This window comes from Anomalospiza imberbis, chromosome 7 (genome assembly GCF_031753505.1).
Source record: "Anomalospiza imberbis isolate Cuckoo-Finch-1a 21T00152 chromosome 7, ASM3175350v1, whole genome shotgun sequence".
Lineage (NCBI taxonomy): Eukaryota > Metazoa > Chordata > Aves > Passeriformes > Viduidae > Anomalospiza > Anomalospiza imberbis.
The window spans coordinates 17,346,076-17,371,006 of record NC_089687.1 but is presented as its reverse complement, the minus strand read 5'-3'; the positions used below and the strand labels follow the sequence as shown (position 1 = coordinate 17,371,006).

Sequence of the window (24,931 nt, the reverse complement as noted above, 5' to 3'; positions counted from 1 at the left end):
CTGACTCAAATTGCCATATATGCCACATTATAGCAAGTACTGCATTAAATATTAGAGGCCAGAATCTGGTCTTGGTTGTAATGATATAAATTGTACTATCTCTCTCCTCAGTGGAAACAAGCAAACAAAAATATTCTTGTACAATCTAGATCAAGATCTGTTTTTGTCAAACTGCATAGGCTGTCAAGTTTCAGTGATTACTGCTTTTGAGTGCCTAAACTGCAGATGATGTATTAAACCAGTCCCTAGTTATCATGGAAAGACCGCGGCTCACAGATGTGTCTGCATGAAATTTTTAGCACGTTATTGTATTGCTTACAGCAATCACATTATTTTTGGAACCACTATGTTCTGTAACATTAATAGAAAGAATTAAATCAAAACTAATGACCTTGTCAACTGAAACTTCTAAAGCCAGAGTGGAAAAATTAAAACAAAGAACTCCTTAAATCTCGAATTAGGTTTTTAAACAAGAACATTCTGGGCACCAGAGGTATTGAAAGTTTACGCTCTCTGTAACTTTTAGTATAGGCTGAGTATGTGAAAGCTAGGGTATTTTTAAATTCATACTTCAAATTGTATATAACACTTAATTCAAACACTTCTGAAAATTATTGAAAATTATTAGCACTGTTTAGAAGCTTTTTGTGATGAAGTATAAAACAAATAAATAATAAAATGTTTAACACAAACCTAAACATTTCCCCAAAATCCCAAAAGACTGAGAGCTAAAATAAGAATAGTGGGATATTTACATCCATAAATACTTAATGCATGACTCATCCTGTGTAATAGAAGCAAATGTTTGAAGAATGCTCAACATTTAGAAAAATCAGGTTCAGCTTTCTCTGCAAGGACTCTGGTTGGAACATTGTTTGCATTTCTACTTTTGGTATTAAATGTCTCCATATCACAAGTCCGTCTATAGAGGCACTTCCAGTTAATAAAAAAAAAACAAAAAGTAAAATTGACATTTCAAAGGAGACACCTCTTGGCAACGGTAAGACTCCAAGAAATTATGAACAGTGGTATTTCTTTCTATGAAAACATTACTTAATTCTTTAAATTAATAATATGTTTGATGCTCAATTATTGAATTCAAATAAATATTCTTCACTGTCTGTTGGCATAACTAAACTTACTGAAATTTAAAAAAATTATGTTTCCTTCCATTTATATATTTCCTTCTTTTTTTTTTTTAATCCATCTGCAGGATCTACCTTCATTTGCAACACCCATATAATTCCAGTGAAAAATCAAGAGGGAGTAGCAATGATGTTTATTATTAATTTTGAGTATGTAACAGATGAAGAGAATGTGGCATCTCCTGAGAAGTGCAAGCCAATATTACCATCTAAACTTGTAAATCGTAAGTTTCTCAATGAAATTTTTTTGCTTACTTCTACTATTATCTGGCAAAGTAATCAACATAGGCAATAAGGTTAGCAAAGGATGCAATCCCATTGATTGACTCAATAATCTGAAATCATAAGCTAAATGTAGCAAACCTGCTGCAAGATGTTGGTAAAATAATCTATCAGATCTTTGGTAGTACTAACAGCCTAGATCTTGTGAATTGTACTAGGACATATAACTTCATAAAAACTAAAATATTTCACAGAAGTGCATTACCCTTGACAAAAATCAATTACAAATTGAAAACTTATAAAAAGCATTGTGATATACCCCAAATATTTCATCTTAGCCTATTTGAAATTGAGTATTTCTATTTTATAAAAAAAATAATTGGTATAATTTGATTAATAGTTGGTGAAATGTGATTAAATTAAATTAGAAAATATAAAAATCAGTTAAAACATAATTAAATATCCTGATTTTATCAAATTGAAGTATTTAGATTGACTTGAAGGATGGGGGGTGGATGGGTGAATGTACAGGAAATGCTTTTGCTTTCATTCCACTCTGGAACATAAGTATTGTCAAAAATAGAAAACTCAATACAAATGTCCACTTCTTTTACAGCTACACTGTGTAGCTTTCTGTCCCACTATCTGCAGAACATGTGCTCTTTTGCTGACCTTCACTGTGTGCAGCAACAGAACACAATCTTTCTGCTTTACGTCGCCACTCACATAATCTACTCCTACTACAAGATTTTCCAGAACACATCCCATTTGTACAAGCTCTTAGTAAAGCACAGCAGGCTCTAACAGTGAGCATTAACACTTGGAAAATACCTTTGCAGAGTGAGATAATCTTTAACATTAGTACAATAAAGGAACATAAGTATTCAAATTGTTAAATCAACACTTCAGTTTTCTCTAGTTAGGAAATAAAGACTGGTATAATTGTCACTGTGAGAAGCAAGGAGAGAACTTTCTTGATGCAAACACTACACAGCACCTGAAGTGTCCATAAAACCCTACAATGACAGGGTGTATAAGAATGTGGCAAAGGAAATTTCCATTACTGGAAACTTTCAGCATGCAAATAATTATTGTTCCAAATATCCAATAATTATTGCGCCAAATATCATGTTTTTAAAAAAGCCTTTGTAATAGGCACAATATGTAAAATCTTGTGTTTTTATGCTTGCTTTTCTTATTCTGTTTTGTATTGGGTTTGGGGTTTTTTAATAACCAATACAGCAGCTTTTGTTGGGATTTTTTGAGATACCAAGAAAACACTTTTTTTCTGCTAATGATACAGTTAAAATCCTATTAAGAGATATCAGAAAAAAATTTAAATTTCATCAGAAAAAATTCATAATAAGTACATCAGGTAAACCCTACCCATATTCTAGTTTTATTTTAGTAAAACATGGTTTTGTGAGTTTGAAACATCTTACTTCCTCCATTTAAAAAGCAATTGTATAACAGATAAAATTGTTCAGCTTGTCCATGCTTACTGTGGTTTTATGGACAAAATAGAAGGTAAAATACTGATTGGGTAGAAAAAACAGAGCTTCATGTCTTGAAAAAGAACATTTTGTTCTCATATCTGTGACACATCACTGTACACTTTCAGGTGTTATCACTTGCCGCGCTTTAAAGTGAAAAGCCACTAAAGAGGAAATCTGCAAAAGATACCCCGACTTTGTCAAAACATCTTTCTCTTGTTTTATGGTATTTACACCTGACATACGCAGGGGATTTTCTTGCTGAGAGTTCTTGAAAAATTAATAAGTGGATCTCCAAGCTCAGTACATAACTGATCTCTCTCAGAGAGGGATCAAGGTGCAAAAGGAGGCAAGGAAAGGTGACTCGAACCATTTTCCTGCTAGTGGGTACAGCCAGATGCCAGAAGCTGGCAGAAAGTAGAGCAGGCACATAGCTGCTCTGTCTTCTACCGAGTTTCTTATGGTTTCAGAGCAGACTGTTATGTGGGCCAGATGGGATGGATGGTGATACAAAATATGCTACATAGCCAAAAATTCCTCTTGGCAAAAGAGGCCAAGCTATGCAAAACATCCAGAAATAACTGCAAGATACTGTGTACAGTTCAATGGTGGTTTTAAACTAAAAGAGAAAAAGGCCTTGAAATACAGAAAAGGCAGAGAGAGACCAATAAGCTAGAAAAAAAGTCAAAAAAGGTGGATTGTTTACCAGTGAAAACATATTTTTAATGTCATGTTCCCAGCATAAGAAAGGTACACAGCAGATTCTCCAGGAGATAGTTTTTCATCATCATACTCCATTTAGAACAGGTAAACCAGGTGATCTCTTTTCAGTGGATCACACACAAAATGGACAGTTATAGGTACTGGTTCAGAGAAAAAAATAGCAACAAAATCCCTTTGAATGCAGCAACCAATTTAGAGAATAAAAATAGAGAGGGAAACAGACATATAATAAGTACAATACATCTCTGACAAACATCCAGGAAAAGCAACAGCTAATGACAAAAGACAAAAGATTTCAGATTACATTAACATCTACTACCCAGAAGAACACAGATCATGAGGCATTTCTTTCCAGAGCTCCTTAGATTGAGTTTTCTCATATTAGAATACCTTTTCAACATGAGAAAAAAAAAAAAAACAAAAAAAAAAGACCGAGGTTGCAGGAGAGAAGTAAAAGTTATTAGGAAGCAAATAGATTGCAACTATTTTCCTGTCCCTAGAAAAGAAGATAACTTTTCATACTCCCATCCTTCCTCTAATGGATTGATCAAGAGTTGATCAAATTTATCAAGTGTAACTTTGAAAAGCCTTTCCTTTTTTCTAAAAGCATCTATTCTGCAAGCTGCAGCCAACAGTTTTGAATACTACTACTTACCATAGGGCTCCTCATGACAGAAATGGCCACTGAGCTGAGCTCAGTTGATTACAGCAGAGTGCTAGTAACAGTGAGGTTGTGGATGGTTGTTGATCCCTTTATGGGTCATTCACTTAAGAGTTGGACTCATCGTTCCATTTCAGATTATTCTGTGATTCTGTAAAATCTAATGCAATGTAATAAAAAGCATTTCATGCTGTGAAGAAAAGAGGGATTTCAACCTGTTAAAAGGCTGAGGACCCTCTGAACAAATTAAGACCTATGGAAGACAAGTAGCATTTTTTAGGTTTAGCTCAGTGATTGCATTTAGCTCTGGATAGGCAAAAATTTTAAAATTTATCAGCTAAATAACGGAGGATATTTTCAACAGTGTTTGTAAGCTCTCTAGTACAAGGATTCTGTCTTTTGTTATGTGCCAGGATGATGGCTAACACAGGTTCTGATTCAGCACTGGGCTTGGCAGATGATGATAATAATAGATTATTTAAAAAAAAAGGTATGTTTCAGGAGTTTGATGAGCACATTTGAGTATAAATAGAATTCTTTCCAGTCTGCTGCTCAAGACTTATATGCAGCAAATATCTGAATAGGCAGGAATGTGAAAAGTGGAGATAGTGGCTTCAGAATAGCAGCGTAAAAGTTCTTTCAGTTGATCCTTTTCTTCCCCTAATATTTTCTGGCATGATTTTATCACCAGTTCTCACTGGCAGCTGGAACAATTTTTGTATAACCAAATAGTGAAATTTTGGAAGATCCAAGCATGCACTAACCCTGTAAAAAAATCACAGCCAACTGATTTTTCACTCTTTTCTGTTTCATTTTTGTAGTTTGCAGCAATTCTATTTTCCAGTGTATGCCAGTTCCCTAGTAAAACTAAGGAAGCCATTGCTTATATATAACTCTTCTCTTTTTTTGAGGAAAAAAGGGTATAGCCCAAAACTTTTGCCATATCTTTTAGTTTAAGCTTCTAATCACTTAATTTAATATTACTCCGTTCCATCTTTGCATTCAGAGACATGCAGGAATTTCTTCTGTACATACTTATCCCACAACTGGATAACATGCTTTTCTCCAGTAAGAATGTATTTGTACAACATGCACCCAAAGAGAGACTTAGAGAAACTGATTTCTGCTATAGATGTCCATTCATTATTCAATCTTTCTAAGCTTTGTCTCATTTCCATATTTGAGAATTCTACTCATTCTTACTTCAGTTATTTTCTAATAAGTTTGGTTGACTTTTGTGTTGCCTTTTCTTAGATCATGTAAACATTTTAGAATTCCAGAAATTAACATCTATACCCAAAGATAAAAACATTTAATAACTTTACCCCACCTCGTTTTACATGTGGAACATTTGAAGACATAAATACCTGCTTCATAAATGAAGGAATATTTGTGTAGTGTATTGAAGTGTTAAGACTGATAGTTTTGAGCTTCATAAGCGCTAAAAATGGATTTTACTCATCTCTAGCAGTTCTTATGGACTGTTCTCTCTTACACCTTCTAAGACACTAACAGTTGCTTGATTGTCACTATTATGATAAAAAATTATTCCTAAAAATCTAGTTCATAAATTTTCATGGATCTAACCATTTGCAAAGCTGTATAAAATTTTGAACTCAAACTGAAATAATGCATAAATAATGCATATTTAGCAAGAAATATAGTAATATAGAATAGATTTTCTACAATTAACTAAATTAAGTAGAGATGTGATTTTATACCACCTTAGCAAAAAACTTATTTGAAGCTAGCAAATTATAATTTAAATTTATCTGCTAGTTACAGTTTTTAACCAAAATAACATACGAATTACCATTCAGTGTGTTGTACAAACTTTATTAAAATCCTTATTATAAAGTATTAATCTATAACTTCTGGGCGTAAATATGTCTTTTATATGAATAATTGAGGAAAGGGACCCTTAGTGTTCAATTTTATTATCAAATCTCTCAAACATTCCACTGTGGCATGTTCATCAATTCCATTATTTTATGAGGAGTTTTTATGGCAATTTACAGAAGTAGTGGCATAAATTACTATTTGCTCATGGCACCTGATTCTATTCCTCAAAGCTGTGAAATACTTCTTGTCTGTAAAACTAATGACTACAAGACATCAAAATCAACCATGACATAGACTGAACTCAGAAAATCAACAGCCAATTCAAACTGAAGAAACCCATAGTTTCAGGATCCTGAATTGAATATGAAGAATGTGGCTAAAATTTTTCTACTGAAAAAAGACAATTTGTGGAATTGCAATGAGTAAAAACCTTTCAGAAATTAATTCTGAGCTGTCTTCATTTTCTGCCCCACCTAGAGCATTCTACCTTTTTACTGACCTATAATGCTTTTTCTAATATTTAATCCAGCCCTGTCTAGATCACAGCTTCTATTAATCAGTAGGTTAAAATAGCTAGTCACATGAGGTGACTTTATAACAAGTTTTATTTCTTTAATTTCAAAACAATTTGACTAGCTAGAAGTACTAACCTATAAGCTAAATATTGGTTCCCAAACATCAAGTTTATTGCCTCATGGGAGAAAGTCCAAACAGTTATTTGATTAAACATGTAATTGCATTCTGCCAAAGAGGGATATTTCAGGATTGTCATATCATTTTATCATTTCAAAATCTATAATCCTAATAAAGACCCTCTAGAATAATTTCTTGGATTTCTTTCTGTGAAGGAAACGAGAGGATCTGTTATGTATCCAATAAATGGAAAATAACCTACTTTGGATAAGGTTCAAATAAAATGAGGAGGCTAATAATATTCTTAATACAGCCAAAACCTTTGAAGCAACTTCTTCAAGGTGCTTACTCTTCAGCAAATTTTCCTTTTTCCTGGCCCTAGCAATGGAGTTACATCTGAGAAGCAGAGGATACTCTATACACTGATGTTGTAAACAGGCAGAACTGCAATTTAAATCAGGCCTTTCCTTCCAGTCAAAGAGCTAGCTTAAAAACACAGTATTTGCTTCCCTCTGTGCAAAGCGCTTTGTTATATAAGTAAGTATAGCAGTTTAGTGAAAGGCAAGCATATCTTTTTAGTCCTAGAAATATTAGGACTGCAATGAAATATTGCATACTGTTTGATGCATGCAATTTTGCCTCATAGAATATGGCACATATAAGTAAGAGTAAGCCCCTGACTTTGCCCTAAATGTAATGAGAAATTTGTCCAGGATCTTATTTTTAGCTGCACCACTGGAAGCAAATTCATCTTCAGTGAGGACTAATCAAAAATTGTGTTCAGGAGGACAAAGGTTTCTATCTAGCCAACCAGCAGCATAGTTCTGAAAACCCCAGTGTCAATTATGTGTATTTGTCTCCAAGGTAAATTACAGTAAATATTAGGCAAACTGAAACAGCACTGAACTCTTAGCAAAAGGAATATGGCCAAACACCAGTCACCAGTAAAAGACAGAAGAACCTCTGCTATTACCACCTTCAGTGCTCTACAAACACCTAACTGTCTAAATTAATAAAACAGTCACTGAGATAAATAATTTTTCTTAGTCTTCTTCTACAGAGAAATACGAGTGGGATAGCTCTACTTCTGTTTCCTCATAATGGCTGCTGTTGGGGCTCAGCTCAGAAAGGAAGCCTCCCTGGATTCCATGAACTGTAATTAGCTGTTAAAATTACAGCCTCACCCAGCTACGATCACAAAGCTATTTTGCTATGTCTTGTACAAACATTCAGTAAAAAAAAAAGCAATCTCTGCTTAAAGAGATTGAAAATAGAGTGAGTGACAGAGCTTTCAGTAGCTTTCAGTGGAGGCAATTCATGCATACCACACAGGTATTCCAGTGATATATTTTTATTAATTTTTAACAGGTCTCCTATCTATCTGTTAATTTCAGGACATTTAAAACAGGGGGGATACTGTAGGGCAACTTGAAGGCTAGGATAATGATTTTCTGAAGTCATCCTACATTATAATACATACCCTCAGGAAAGTATAACGGTAGTGAGTTTTACTTCATTCTCTGATGGAAGAAAAAGACACATTTCTATTATTCATAATAAGAATTAGCACAGAGAACTTAACACATCTGTGCGCTTGCCAAATTGAATTATAGATTTTGACCTTGAAGAGGAAAAAAATCAGAACTATCAGGGTATCTCAAGCTTAGATAAAAATGACTCTACTAGAAAGCAGGAAAGATTTCCAGTGGATTTGAGAAGCTTTTAGATGGATGTTTACAAGAAATATGTTTTTTTTATTTATAATCTTCAACTTGAAAAGGCTTGCTTTAAGATAAGCAAAAAAATCAGATCTATAGATAAAAATAAGGGAGTGTACCTCCATCATGTCTTACTTCTCAAGCACAGAATCCTATCATTATTACTTTACTATTTTAAGCATTCAGGCAAGTTGAGCATTTCAAAAACCTTAGAGCAACTGGCAAGGACATATAGTCTGAAGAGCTCTTGCCATGAAGAGATTAAATAAGTGAGGCCTGTCAGAATATGAAACTAAGCTCATATTCTGAACAAATGTCAGATAATAAAGTCTATTCTTCTGATGAAAATTATGAAGTCTTCAACTTTTCAATAAGTTTCATCCAAATAAATTTGTCATCGTCTAGCAAAAAATTTATCCTTAATTAGAAGTTCCTTTTCATGCGAAATAGCATATTAGTCTATGTACACCTGCTTTCGTTTTCTGTCTGGAACCTTAGCCAACTTTAAAACTTGGTAATTGGAAACAAATATTGATCTATTAATTATTAAATATTTCTTAATTGAATACTTCTCAAATTTTCCAAATAAAAAGCCAATGGACTTTCAGAATAATTCTTCTGCATATTACATATATTGTATTTGAATTTAAGCTACCTGAATTAGCTTCTAAAATGTGTGGAAATTTGATATTCTGCCTTCCTTTCTTAATAGTCTGTTTATTTTTTGAATCTGTTTCAAGCAAAAGCTTTTTGTAAATTTATTTTTTGAATCTGTTTCAAGCAAAAGCTTTTTGTAAATTTAGTTTAATTGTATTTCAGATGGTAACAACCTCTCAAGTGGCTCTTCTTCAGGTAAATCCATCTTCTAAAATTCTATCTACAAAAGTCCTTTTATTGCTTTGTTCTGGCTATATTATTTCAAGATCTCATTACATTTTATATATTTCTAGAAGAATGCAAGTCATAATATGGCTCTTCCTCTCACTGTCTGAATATTTATTTCTGCAAAAATATAGATATAACAGGTAAACTATTAAATTTAGTATAATTATATGACATATAAAATCCAAATTTAATGATACTTCTCATTATTACTGAAAGTAGCAGTATGCAGAGCATAAAAAAACTTCAATCAATATATGAGACAAAACACATTGCAGAAATGGATAGTGGTATATGAATTCAGTGTTAAAACATAGAAAACATCTTCAGGCTTCCTGTCTCAGAGAAAAGCAATATTTTTTTATCCTATGAAGCCTGGCAGCCAAGGTGATGAAGAGCTGAGAACTTCTTGAGAGCTTGATTCAATAGATCGAATAAATTCTTTTTCCCAGCTGCCAAAAAACCCACCAAAGTCATACCAAGACAGCTAAATATTGTGCTAGGTAACAAATAATTTAGTTATAATATTTTCTGTGATGCTTGCTGTTTTATTTCATTGCAGTTGTTTACTTCTTTTTTTTTCATACTTCTAATCATATTTAAGAAATAAAAATGCAAGAAGTAACATCTCTTTCTGAGAGGACAAACAATTCTTTTTTCATATAGCTTTTTTACAAAAGCACTTCAACTCCTGTAAGTGTCATGAATAAGATATAGTAAAATGACATTTCTATCAACAAGTGGAAGAAAAACATGTAAATGTACCAATTCATATTAACATTCAAGGATATCAGGATTATGTCTTTTGAGGGAGACCCTGTTTACATTGTTCTGACTGAATTCATTCATCGACCACACACAGCAGAGCCCCACAAGCAGTCAGAGACTTCAAGACTTCATTCCCTTCCTTTCATAGTCTGACAGAGTCCTATGTGCAGATATCAAAGTTAAATCTTTCTCAGTTACAAGAGAACATAAAGAAGATTGCTGGTTTCTCATACTGGTACAAGACACATGCAACCTTAAATTTTACAGAAAACTAAAAGTGCCAAAATTAAAGGAGACCATACCAGAGGATAAAAAAAAAAGGGCATTCAGTGTCTGAGAATTATGAGTACGAGCTTCTAATGCTAACAATTGCATATGCATTGCTTTTTTTCCTCCTGAAAATAAATTATTTAATGAGCAGAGCAAGAAGAATATCCACTTAAGTATGCTTCAATACTTTTTGGGGAAAAGAACTGAAAAAAATAATAATTGTCTCTTTCTGTAATTGTTTGTCCCAAGGCCTGCTGTGCCCAGACAGAAAATAAGGCATCATCACCTGCCACAGAGTTTGCATAGAGTAGATTGGAGTATTTGCTGCTATTTTAGACTGTCAGTGTTTAGGGATTCCACTTCTCAAAAGCAATTGTTTCCTTTAGTCTGTTGCATGAGTTGCTAGATGGTATTTCCAAGCCTTTGAGCAGCAATTCAATAACTATCTGTCACATATTTCTGATAATCTAAATCCTGGAATTCTGTGACATTCAATTATGAGAAAATATTTCAACAAAGGTCTGACTTGTGCTACTATTGTGAAAGTAGTTTCACTTATTCTTTGGGGAAGGTTTCAGAACAAAGTTATTAAGGAATTAGCCCATGCTCTGGAGGATAGTCTGTCATAATTGACTATCTTACCTGCCCTTGTCAAGGAAATCCATTTATAATAGGTTGGTCATTGTGGATATGTATGTTCTATTCTTTAATCTTATATGTTGAAAAAGTAACGTGTTTCATATTATAGCCAGACCAGCCATTCACCATTGTAAAACTATCCAAGACCTGATTTTCTTCAAAATGCTACGACAGACAACAGGTTATACAGAAACATGAGCAGCTCACTTTGGTTCAGCTCTCAGCCTAGAAGTGGTACATCACACCAGGAAACAGTTCTGACAGTTTCTACACCTCACATAGACAACCTTCTGCAAACTCTTTTTATATTTGAGGTCCTTTGATTTGATTTTGGAAAGTCTAAATCTAGAGAAGGTTGAGACAAATAGACTAAATCTAGCTGCCAGCTAGAGAGCCTGAGACCAGCTTGTATTTTTCCTTTTGCTTTCACATTCTGGGGTTTGGATAACTGCTTTGCATCAGCATGAAAATAACAATACAACCAGTGGTGCTACAAAAGCTGGCTGAGCAATTCTTTGAGGAGCCGTCACAATTTTTCAGCTGCCATCTCTTAGGATTCCCTTTCTGCAGTGCTTGAGATAGTATTGCAGGAATCCACTGACATGGGCTAGACAAACTTTGGGAGATAACACAGCATCTACCACTACCCAGAGACCACTAAAATAGAGAAGGTAAAACTCTGTCAGTTGCAGGCATTTCTCTGTCTTAGCCACTGTGTCTTGTATGTAAATATACATTTTCACTAGAAATTTGGGGACTACCTTCACTATATCAAGGCAATGATCCGGCCAAATATAATTTCCCTTCCTTTTTATGAAATGCTTGCACAGAACAGACACAAGAATCACTAGCCATGCAAGTGTATTGGGTTATTAAATAAAGCTTTGTTCAGATATTTTTGCTGGAATACCCCATTTTGTATTGATGGGGCAGAAAATTTTCAACCATGATTGTAGCTGTTGATACAGTCTTTTGGGAACTAATTTTCGGTCTTCCTTTTTTTTTCCCTGACACAAAATTCCATATGGTTGTATTCAGTGTCTAAGAATAGCTATTTCATTTCTATTAATGTTAGCAGTTCTTTTTGCAATATATATGGAAAAACAAAGATATTAATTTTTCTTATCAAGATAAGATTTTTTCCCAAAACTATTAATCTAAACATTTTCTTTCCATTAATTCTGTCTTCTCCTTTGATCTCCCAAAATATGAGACAGAATTAAAAAAGGCTCCCCAAACACAAGAAAAGTCAATTTGAGTTTAACTTTGGACACAATTCTATCTGCAAACAGTTTAGAAGAGTCGTATATCATCTACAGTGATATTTTTGGACTGAGTTCTACTATTTAGAAACTTTAACAGCTGAGATGGCACAGAGAATAAGTGCAACCAACAGATTAACTCATTTGCAAATTACTTATTCAGTAAAGCGAGGTTTGAAAGGAGGAGGTGGAGTAAGTCTGGAATTGTGACTCAGACTCAACTGCTTTCCTCAATTGCTCTTAGGAAGACACAATCATACAAATCTCTGACTCAGCATTAATAAGAATTTGGCAATCTAGTCTTTAATAAACATAAGGATTTTAATGTAACATTATCTCTGAATTCATAATAAAAAGCCATTTGCATCTGAAAACTGTTTGGGAATTGTAAGCCAAGATCCATCTGCTTTGACATCATTCTTACACAAAGTAGGGGCTGTCCATTACCAAACAAAATATTTCACCCCATATGCAGGATGCCAGGAAAGCTTTCACTGGCACTTTTAGTCTATACTGGGACAGCAGACCTGAGGCCTGAATGAATTTTGCTTCTTGACAAATTGTGTTATTACACTTCCTTGCTCAGCTCAGATCAGTAAACTATATAAATTCTGAATGGGCCTACTGAAAACTTTAGCTACAGGAGAGAGATGAATGTTCAACACACCATGTAGCTCATTACCTGTTCACTGAAGAATAGTAGTACTCCTTCTCTTAGGAATATTCAAATTAAAAAGCAGGAAATAGGGTTTGAGCCTATTTATTACAGTGTATAGAAGAAAAGCAAAAAGCTGCTCCTCTAAGTTTTTTATTTCATGCCCAAAAGTCTTAACAAGAAGCAAAATTCTTACTGAGTATTATTTTCAGCTGAACTGCAGTTAGACAGCTAAATCAGTAATGCAGTATAACATGGTCATATTAACGTGGTGAGGCAGAAAAGACCATCTGCGGCACCATGAATATGACTAAAATAGAGCGCCAACAAAAAGCCTTGAATAGTGTCTAATGCTAGAAATCCTTATGAATGGTGCTTTTAAGAATTTCAGCGTAATTGATAAAAAAGAGAATTATAGTATTTTTTCACTTTGGATGCAATAAGCTTTCAAAATTGATTTATAAGCTGCTTTACAGCTCAATTCTACATGCATTTAAAAATAATAATTTTTTTTTACGTTCTTCACTAATTTCAGCTGTGAGCAGTTGCAGTTTTCAAGCTTATTTAGAAGAAATCTACACACTCCCATGGTGCACACTGCTGAATATCACTGTGTAGACTGAAATTTGGCACTTTTAACTGTTGTTTTAAAGATGCATGACTCTGGTTTATGTAACAGAGATTTCTGTCTATTTTACTGTCGTGTGTATATACTTGGAGTGATAAATTCAATGCTAAATATTTGGAATTCAACAAACTTTTCCAAAAATTTTCAAGGACAAAAAAGCAATATCATTACATGGATTTATATTTTAAAGTAGGGAAAAAGGTGGAAATAAATCACCAGATTTCTGAACACTTGGATGTTATCAATAGTCGTACCAGTTTTTATTTTATAGTACCTTTTCAATTACCTGGATAAAAAAGGTTCTAACAATGAGGTGAGAATGTAAAAAAATTATTCAGACTATTACATGAGATTCAACGATTTATGCAAGGATGCTGAGTGGCCAAGGGATAAAACAGCAAAAGCATTTTTTTTTGCAGACACAATATTAGAGACTAAATTATCTATTACCAATCAACAACCAAATTTCTCAACTGTTGCAAAAATATCTTAAATTAGCACAGTTAGGAAAATAATTCAAACATGCAATTAAATATTGGTAATTATATGGATGCGAACAAAGGTCAAAACAAAAAGCCAGTATATCACTGCATTGATCCCTAAGTCTCAGAGTAGCTCAGGCCATTGTCAAAAAGAATTACATTAGAAATAAAAATTAACTGAGAAGAGTGAGAAGGATGTTCAGAGGTACACAATACAGTTACACAAGTATTCTTCAGCTTGCAGAACAGCTATGCAGAGAGCAATTCAGCAGTTGTGTGAAAATCTGTGAACATATTAAGACTATATTGAGACTATAAAAAGGGAGTAATCATTAGCTATTTTTATAGGAACTAGAACCCTCTCAAAGGCAACAAGTGTATAACAAGTAAGGGGAAGTATTTTTCACAAACATATGCTAAAATTATGGAATTCTTTTGTATAGAATGCTTTGCAGATCAAACTACAACCATTTCTTAAAAACACTGAGACAAATTCATAGAAGAAATGTACACCAAGCATTCGGTTTGTGGTTTGAACAAACAATCTCTATCTCAGGATGTTTCTGAAATTCAGATAGCTAGAAACTGAGTAAATTTATCGAGAGAAATAACACAATGTAGTGACTCTTAATTTCCTTCTTCACGCATCCACCACAGGAAAGTATCAAGGTCTAACAGTGTGCTAGATGGACCTCTGGTGTCATCTAGTACAGCAGCTTTAGCTCTTAGACAGGTTTTCCTGAGCAGGGTACTCTCACCTTCATTCATTTAGAATTCAAAATATAATTCCATATTCAATACTAAATACATAGGATGTCCATTTAAAAATATTAAATGATTAAGCTGGGTCATCTATTGTTCTCCAATTACTGTCTGCCATAGGCATAAAAGAAAGACTATTTCAAAACATTTCAGTATCAAATTATAGATTGCTGTGTTAAATATTAATAAATGTTCAGTAGCTACAAATGCTGGCAATTTAAACTGATTGAAAAAAATTACCTTATCCCAAACAGAACTTCTTATCCCAGAAAGAGAGAATAAGAATATACTTTGAAATATTCTCCAAGAAATCATTTCATTAATGATTCACTGTTGAAAACACGTAGCAAAGCAATGAGATACCAAAAGTTATTAAACAAGTCAAACTGTTTTTACAATGACACCTGATCATTTCAATTTTTTAAATTATTTTATTTTGTTAAACTTTCTTTAGCATTGCTTTTTCTAAACTGTTTAATATGTTTTCTGTACATCTGAAGTCCCCGTGCCTCCATCTGTGAGTTGTATTACACGAAACCGTGCAATATTTATTATTTAGGTTTGACTTTTTAGAAGGGTATTCTGTAAATTTTGCAATTCTTCCTCTATAGTTTCTTTCTTTGCACCATACTATACTCTTCCTCTCAGCTACTGATATTTCTTACCATTACACAAAGTGTTAGTTTTCCACATACTCAGGATAGTCTCCCCTGCCATTCAACACACCAAGGGCAACTCAGCCCATCCAATGCAAATGTAAACAATAGTTGCATTGTACAGGTGCAACTGAGGCTTGAGAGCTGTGTTGCTCTTTTTTCTTTGCTTTGCTCCTTTACTTTTCATTTTACACTTGTTAAAATTGTTTCCTAATCATCAGATGCAAGTATTGGAGAGGATTGTGGCAAAACTGATAAACAGTCTCTCCTAGGAATTAGCCCTGGTATCATCCTGTTTAACCTGTAGCCAATAAATGCATATATCAGCAGTACATTTATAAGCACGTGGAGTTCCACTAGTATTAGAATCCACAAATATCTATTTCAGGAAAACAACTACCAAGCAAAGTGTTAGACATATTCTGGGAGTCTTTTATAGATACATAGATTTTTAATTTAGAAAGGATCATCTGAAGCTCATAGCTTTTAAAATAGGCCGTAGAATTAATGCTGCTATTCCCATTCTAAGCTCAAAAACTTAGGTCTGACTGAATTATGAAATATTTTAACACCCCAACTATAACAAACTTAGAGTTATATTTGCATATTTATACATTCCATTACTAAGCATTTTAATTTATTAGGAATAGCTACCATCATTCATTGCAAGTGAAAAAAAGCTGATTTTAATGACCAGACACTGATGTGTAATCTTTTCTTCTGTTTCTGTATATTTCCATGTAGGCAGACTTTTTGGGTTCCGGCTACCTGGATTGAGACTTCTGACATACAGAAAGCAGTCCTTACCCCAGGAGGATCCCGATGCAGTCGTAATCGATTCATCTAAGCACAGCGATGACTCAGTGGCAATGAAGCACTTTAAATCGCCTACAAAGGAAAGCTGTAGTCCTTCAGAAGTGGATGATACAAAAGCACTGATTCAACACAGTAAATGTTCACCTTTGGTTAATATATCTGGACCTCTTGACCACTCATCACCTAAGCAGCAGTGGGACAGACTTTACCCTGACATGATACAGACAAGCAATCCACTAACCCATTCCAGATCAAAGGAAAGTATTTGTAGTATACGGAGAGCCTCTTCAGTACATGACATAGAAGGCTTTAATGTCCATCCCAAGAACATTTTTAGGGACCGTCATGCAAGTGAAGGTATGGTAGAAAGTCAGTCACTATTTTCTGATGTACTAAAAAAGGAATTTTTTTCAATATTTCCTACTAATAATCATAATTTTGTAAAAAAAGCTAAATTTAATGACTTAATGGTGCACTGAAAATATTAAGGGCCCCATATATGCTGGGCTTATGTAAACTAAATATTGTTTTTCATTTCCAAGGAGACTAATGGAATCATGGTGTTGATCTTCTCTATAGGGATATAGCAAATATTGGGGCCAGCATTCCTAATGCTAATATTGGGGTTTAGGGGGGAAAAAAAAATCAGGTGATCAAATTATAATTGCATCTACCATTCTCTCCTATACTTACATATATTAGATTGTCTTTGATTGTATGAAATCCTACTTCAGAAACTGATAAGTTTATTTCTCTTAAATCTGTTATGTGCAGATTTTACATTCACTGATCCAACACTGAGACATGCTTTTCCTCTCATGCTGAAGAAACTATCCTCAGCAATTCCACTGACTTGCATTGTGTAATGAATAGTGAAATACTTAGTGAAATGGTGAAATGCTTAGTGTAAACTTCATTTAAGTGTGATTTTCTCCTTGCACTACTATATTCATTTTTCATTGTAGTATTTCCCAAATGGTCATTCTTCATCCAATTATGTATCTATGGAAATGTGTAAAAATCAGTTTAAATATTGTGTCTTTGATTACAGTGGTAGAAAGCTGATGCATAAATTACCACATAATTTAATACTTGCTGAATGGAGGAGCAAAAATTTCTATCTCCACTTTATGGAAAAAGTTTTTTCAAATGTTAAGTACTAAGGAAAATAATTTCTACTATGAGGAGTCAATAATCAATTGAATTCCTAAGACTTCTCCTGCCATGTGATCATTTACAGTGTAAATAAACAAAACACTCTCACTCTGTTTTCACTTTGCATAAACTACAAAATAGTAGAGAACCTGGCCCTAATTTATGCCATGCATAGTCGTTCTAGTAAAACTCAGCAGAAGAGACAATGGCTCTCAGAAAGGCATTAGAGTTAGTAACCATCCTTGATGCCATCTGTTTACAATCACATTAGAATTGGAGACCTTATGCTGAAAAGATGTTTAAATTTATCTAGCAAGTCCTAATTGCCTAACTCGATGGTGAGCCATAAAACCCTATTTTTGCTATAAAATTATCCATGCAAGTTAGGCGACCAAGATTCAGCTTAAATCATCTGCTCCAGGCTTGCAGTTTCTGAACAGGGAGAATGCAAAACCCTATTTTTACAACAAGTAAAAGTAAACTACAGTCCCAAAGGGCTAAACTCTTACCAAAGGAAAAATACGGTTGACATATTTTCCCATTCCGTTTTTATTTTGAGTTTTGTCAAATCATTCAAAAATTACTACTCTATTTGAAAATGCAAGTCAGGATTCAATTTTTTCCTACCCTTTCAGTTCAAAAAATATTAATTGAATCAGTAAAGCAGAATTCTGAAAGAAGATAATAACATTGCCTAGCTTAATACTAACTACAGTAATTTACCTGCAGTCAAATTTTATGATAATGCAATTGAGAATAGAAATTATTTCATGTGTTAAATTATGTAGCCTTGTCGCCTATCACTTTAAAATTATCTTCACTGTGCCCATTATATGCCAAAAGATATTACAGTAAAAATGACAGCTTAGCATTTTAAATTCATTTGAGTGTAGCGGATCAAATTCCATTATAAATTTGCCTATATGACAGCAAAGGCAACAGGGCAGGACCTGTTTCCTACACTCACCATCCAAAAGGCAGCCAAGCCAGCCTCATCTGAAACACCAGCAATCCAGATTCTGCAGTCAGGTACAAGTTCAGAAATGTTATTGCCTTCACAAAGTGGACTCAGCAAGATCGCTGCAGCCTTGTGAAACAGCAGCAGGCTTTTGAGTCCAGCTCAGCCTAATCTCCAGTACTGCTGCAGATGCGTGTCCCAGGAAGGCATTGGGCTGGGAAGAGCTATACACCTTTCCACCGCCCGGGTCCAGAGGGCCCAGCTGGATGTGCCGTGCTCCCCGGTGCCCGGGTAGCTGAGGAGAAGCCCGCGAGGCAGCAGGTGTGGCAAGGCCCAGCGCCATCTGCGATGCCCCCGGCAGGTGACGGCCTCTTTCCAGAGCAGGGCTGACCACCCTCCACAGGCACAGGGCTGCTGTGGCACAGCCAGATCAGAAATGCCTCAGCCTCAGAGGTGGCCTGTCAGCCCAGGCAAAGAAGGTGAATGTCTGTGTGAGCCCAAAGCACATCTGAGAGCTGGGAGCCTTGGCACAGCAGGTGTTCGCACCAGGAGGAAGGCCCCAGGCCAGACCCGCCTCACCCCTCAGAGCCGCAGGGCACGACACAAGGGCACGGTGCCTGGTGGATCACGTTATTATCACATGAACCAGCGTGGCGTCTACCTCTGCACCTGTGTGGCTTCTTTAAAATAGTGATAACAGCAGCACTAATAGTATTCTCCCTGAAAAGGTTTGATCTCACGAGTGGATTCAGGGCCGGGTGAGGCTATGAGGACAGAAAGCTTTGCCAGTGTCTCCATGTAGAAAGGCACCTAAAGAGCTGAAGAAAGGTTTAAGGTGTATCTTTCTCCAGCACTTATTCAGAAGGGCATTGCTTAGGTTGCTGCCATGTTAAAAGTGTTTCCTCACTAGAGTCAAGGCAGATGTGGGGGGCCTGGGGATCTGTGCCAGGCCTCCTGGGCAGCCCCACGTGCCATGCAGCCACCCTGCACTTCTGCCTCAGCTTCTCTCAGTTATGTGGGACTTCTTGGCACTGTTGCAAAGAAGAAATAATTTTTTCCTGCAACCCACTGCCAGACTTATGGAGAAAGAATTTTATCATGTTTCTATTAAGGCAAGTTAGATAAAGCCGGTCCTACTGCCTGGTGATCTACTCCAGACACTTTTGCACATTATCTCAATTGTCAGAGTGACTTCACCTTCACTTAAAGTCTTCATAATACCGTCAAGGAGTTGCAATAATATTTCAATTCAAACCATGCACACTTTGCAGGTATAATGCACACATATTTTCTACTTTTTCTGATGTAGATTTTAGTTGTCTTTTTTTTGTCTTCTCCACTTTTATTATGCTGAAAACCAGACAATGGTCGCAATGTCAAAGGTAAAGTATACATCTAGACTGTACCTTCCAGTGTTTCAATCAGCCACACTTTTTGGCATGTTACTTTGCCTGCTGTATGAAATGTTCAAGTGCAACATTCTCATGTTGACCCCTCTAGGGCTAGGTCTACTACATAAATTATATTTGTTAAACACGTGGTTATTCATGTAACTCTTGTCTCAAAGCACTAACTATGAATCACTGGAAAAAGTGAAAGCATAGTTAAACAGCCTTTTGATTTAATTTTCTGATAAGTAAAAAAAAAGAAGGGAGCAAATTAGAACATATCATAGTTACTTAACTCAGTGCTATTGTCCTTAAGCAGTCAAAACTTCTGTTGAAGCTACCAGGAGTTTTACCTGTAAAAGGATGTGTGATTGTATGAGGACATTAGCAAATGATTGTATGTTACAAGGTACTTCGTTTTCAGTTAACTCTCTCAAAAATAAATAACTGATAATCAGGACCCTTGTGGAAGTATCTTCACTTATTCCTCTTTTGTCTCTTTAAAACTAGTTTCACGTTCCTGGATGGCAGGGGGTATGGTTTCAAGCTTCCTGTAGCATCAAAATGTGCATGCATGAACTTCATTGCCAATTTCATGTTTAAATAATATTTAGTGCAATTACAAAACTTTTTCTTTTCACCAGCATTGAGCTATATGTTTTAGAAGCATTTTGAACATAATCTGTAAATTATTTCCTCCATTTCTGAAGATCAGTTACTAAAGCGTTCAGTTTAATTGCCATATTTGTATCTGTGGAAAAACTGGTTTGTGACTTCATGCATGACGCAAAAAGTGTGTGTACCTGGTAAAATCTCTCCAAAATGCATGCAGTGCATGAAATAGGTTCTGTAAAACAATTTGTGGACTACAAAATCATTGCATTTGCTTCATGTGTATGTTGGCAAAATCTTGGGGGAAAAACATACAATTTCTGTGCTGTACAATAATTTTTATAAATGTATTTACTGCTGGTGAAAGATTATGAATTGGCAGTTCAGGAGAGTGAAATAATTTCTCAATGCATTGTGTAAGCAAGGACAATGAAATCCTACCATCAAAATGGGGGAGCCCAAACTTAACCTGATTCTCCTTTTTAGGCTAGGGAGAAGCAAGTCATTCTCCCTGCTTATTCAGTTCTCTGCCTCTCTGTTGAAACTGTCAGTCAGGGTGCCAATTAGTATCAATTGTGATTGTGATTTGTTATGGCCCCCTTTTCCTGCTTCCTGCTATAACAGTATAGCAATAATCCACTAAGCTGTCAAGTATCAGCTCAATTTCTGCCAGCCTGGGCTGTACTTAAGCTAATACTGTCTTTCAATCAATTACCATTGTCAATGAGGTGCATTATACCTTTCACCACTTTCTAAAGCAAAAGAAGTGGGGGAAAAGAAGCAAGATTCTCTTCTCATGTGCAATGAGCTTAAGCCTAATATCATGTTCTAGGGCATGAGTATTAGGCAGCAAAAGAGAGAGTAATCCCCTTTGGAATGGAAGCAATAAAAGATGTAAATCCCAGAAACCAAATTTAAGTATCTATGAAGTTACTAATAAAACAAAATCTTGCCTACTATCTAATCACAGATTTGCCTAGGCTATCTTAGTTTCCTCTTACCTGTGAATTCCTAAGGTATGAAGAATCTTGTTGATCTGATAAATGATTTCAACTTGATATCCTGCTTACATCTAAAGTGATTCAATATTCAGAAACTATTGCTCAAACTAACAGGGAAGCAGGGCTGGAAAACTGCAGTCTGACCACATGTCCAATAGCACAAACTAGCCAGATTAGCCACTTCACTGATTTGTGAGGAGATTGTGAGCTCTGATATATTTTGAGCACTAATTTTTAGTAGACTCATATAGATGATGTGAAAGATAGATTCAGGTCCCACCTGGGTAAAAAGGCATTTAAATATAGTATCACAATCCCTTGGTGGTGCCCTCAGTAGCAGGCTTTTTTACCATTCCTTGCAGGTAAAAGGTAGTGCTTTCTTCCCTATTCCAATGAAGCTGTTCCACAAAAAATATACTAGGGTAAAAAGAAAAAAAGAAAGACTGTTTAGCAGTTTAATGATTAGAGAACTCAGGCACAAATTATTTTTTGTACCCAAACTTTTAGTCTAGAGCATCATGCCCTCCCTTGTCATCTTAAATTCCTTTCTGCACAGTGGCAAAATTTGAAATGGAGTAATAGAGATTTTCTGTCTGTGGCCCAGACTAGCACACAATTATCCTGAGCTTAGGAGGTAGAAAACATGTATAGATCCTTATAAGCTTCAAAAGAAAATGAAATGTCTGTTTCTTAAACAAGCATTTGAAGCCAGGTGTGATGGAAAATCAGCCCTTACTTAAAAAATTTTGCCAAAAAAAAAAAGAATTTAACTCAGCATAAAGCATTTCCCCACAGCCATCCTCATTCATTCTCACACTGCAAATAAAATCAACTGTTCCACTGATGACTTTGCAACTTACCCCATAGGCCTGATTCTATCACATTGATTGTTCTTGAATCAACATACACATTCTTGTTTTCCTCTCAGAAAGACAAAATAAAACCTCAAAAAGAAAAAGAGAAAAGCATCACATTGTTGCCCTTAACAGAATTAAGGCAACCTTAAATAAGGTTCTCATATGGATCTAAGAAATACCACTCAATGTCACACTTTATGTACATTACTAATGACTGCAAGACCTGGAGTTTTTTCTTAAATCCCTAAGTGGATTTAGTTCTCACTGTCTAAACATCTTTATAGTTCTTTTTCCAATATTGTTCTCAAAAGCAACTTTTCCTTGTAATGAATACTTTTGGCTTCCCAATGAACCTTATGATGACAGTACAAAACAAGTATTCTAGTAATTCGTATTGCTTTTTTGTTCAAACAACTCTGTATAGTAAGGAAAATAATAATTATAAAGAATATGTACCTCATGAAGTATATAAATTATATATATTTTTATATGATACACTAAAATAGTATAAGAAGGTTATATATACTCTGTTGATAATCTACCTGTGGTTATATGGGTTATACAGGTATATATAGTATCCCTATAGTTTCCAGTATTTTGTTAGCAACAACAATTGAAGAAACATATTTTGCGAGTCTACTCAATTTTCCAGCTTCTTTGAACTATCACGTGAGCATGAGCAAGGTGGGGATGTGATAATAGAGCCTTTGCTAATTCCAGGCAATCTTACATAATCTATTTCCACTCTTATAAACAAATGAGCATATAGTCTTTATATTCAGCCAGAACTATAATAAGAGCACACCAGCATTCCCAGTAACATGAAAACAAGTAGGGATAGATGCATTATGCAGTTTGGAATCCATCGACTTTATAAAAAATATTGAGGGTTATATGTAAAGGAAATGTCATATTTATAGCAAATATTAGATTTCAATCTTATTAGCAAAAGAGTTATTTTTAAATGTAGATCGTTATTATTATTAACAAGTAGTATAGAGAAAAATAGTTTTTAATCACCCTTTTAACATATCCCACCTACATATTAATGATAATTTATTTCCCAGATACTAAATGTGTGTTCTGATTTTTCAGGGCCTTTTAATCATATCAAGTCAAGTCTTTTGGGATCCACATCGGATTCAAATCTCAACAAATACAGTACAATCAACAAAATTCCTCAACTCACGCTGAACTTTTCAGATATCAAAAGTGAAAAAAAATCTTCATCTCCTCCTTCTTCAGAGAAAGCAATTATTGCACCTAAGGTGAAAGACCGAACGCACAATGTAACAGAGAAGGTTACACAGGTAAGGTAATACACATCACTTTAGTTAATTTTCTATTTTTTTCAGTATATTCAATAGATTCTTACTCCTTTAATGAGTGGTTTGGCTATCTCCAGGATAATTTGAAGGCTTTAAAACATTATGTTATTCACCTTCAATTCAGTTGCTTATGAGGTAATCTACAACATTAGATGATACTCCTAACAAACAAAATTTTCTGCTCCCTATTTTTTAATGGAAAAGAAATGTAGTATGCACCATGTGTCCAGTAAATAAGACCATAAATTTCAGTAATTCCTGTCATTCATAAATGTTAGTTACATTGTTCATAATTTTTTTCAGCATTATGAATTGCTGATTAGTGTAAGGCACAACATGATAACAAATGGTAGGTGATTGTGCCACTGTATCATAATTACATCTCATAATTTCTGTTCAAGTTCTTTGGCTTTTCATAATGCTCTTTCTTGTGGGTATCTTTTTCCACATCTGTGCATCCATAAGGCTGTCAGAATGAAAAGCAGATACATATGGACTGGATATACCATATATCTTGTGAACAAGGCATATAATTGAAACAAAACCAAAATTAATTTAAAATAGCATGTTTCTTCACTCTAAGACAAATGCAGTGCCCTCTGAAGTCAAAGGAATTTTTCAGCTAATTTCAATATTATTACATTTGTCTTACAATCTTATATGGACAGTGACTGGGACAGGCTAGGAATGTGGAACATACTGAAAAAATACCAAGAGATGACAGTATCCGAAATAACTTTTATGGGGTTAGTAAGCAGAGGGTTGGCCCTTAAATGCCCAGACAGACTGAAAGAGGTAAGAAGTGTGTTGTAGTAGAATGCAGATAGATATTCCATAAGGAAGATCTTTCCAAGAGTAGATTTGGGCTTAGAATCATAGAATGACAGAATTTAAGACTAGCAAGTCCAACCATTAACCCAGCATGGACAAGTCCACGACTAAATCATATCCCCAGGTGCTGACCAGACTGCAGCTTCTCTACATTGGTGCTTTGCCAGACAGGGTCCATGTTCCTACTCCCTTTGATAGATATAAAAAGGGATGTATTGTACACCCTCCTAAAGAAATAGAGATAAAAGTTGTATCATTTCTATTTTCAGACCAGTTAGTGCCTAAAAAGTAATTGGATTTTTATCTTTCATATATTTTGTCTTTAATAGCTAGCTTGAATCTGCAACCATTGTCCTTTCTTCTCTGGTCAGTTTTGAAATATATAATCTCCTCTGGATCCACTTTGATATGTTTTAAATTATTCATAGTAGTTATATATAGAAATCTTTTCATAGATAATGTGGCAAAAAGTCAAGTTACATAAAAAAGACTAATTGTTATAAGTTATATAAGCATGAGGCAAGGTAGGTTTTGGGTGGTTTTT

The 24,931-nt window shown here is 34.9% G+C and overlaps 1 protein-coding gene across 2 annotated transcripts in view; it reads left to right on the top strand.

The window, feature by feature from the left end:
* The window catches only part of KCNH7 (potassium voltage-gated channel subfamily H member 7), a 211,240-nt gene that overhangs the window by 125,535 nt on the left and 60,774 nt on the right, over nucleotides 1–24,931 (top strand). Inside the window, exons 3-8 of one of the 2 annotated variants that reach the window (XM_068195687.1) lie at nucleotides 1,214–1,369; nucleotides 9,257–9,289; nucleotides 16,186–16,614; nucleotides 19,732–19,752; nucleotides 20,269–20,292; nucleotides 23,324–23,538. In XM_068195687.1, the coding sequence (XP_068051788.1) occupies nucleotides 1,214–1,369; nucleotides 9,257–9,289; nucleotides 16,186–16,614; nucleotides 19,732–19,752; nucleotides 20,269–20,292; nucleotides 23,324–23,538 (878 nt within the window). The remainder of the gene's footprint in view (nucleotides 1–1,213; nucleotides 1,370–9,256; nucleotides 9,290–16,185; nucleotides 16,615–19,731; nucleotides 19,753–20,268; nucleotides 20,293–23,323; nucleotides 23,539–24,931) is intronic. The other variant, XM_068195688.1, reaches the window with a different exon arrangement.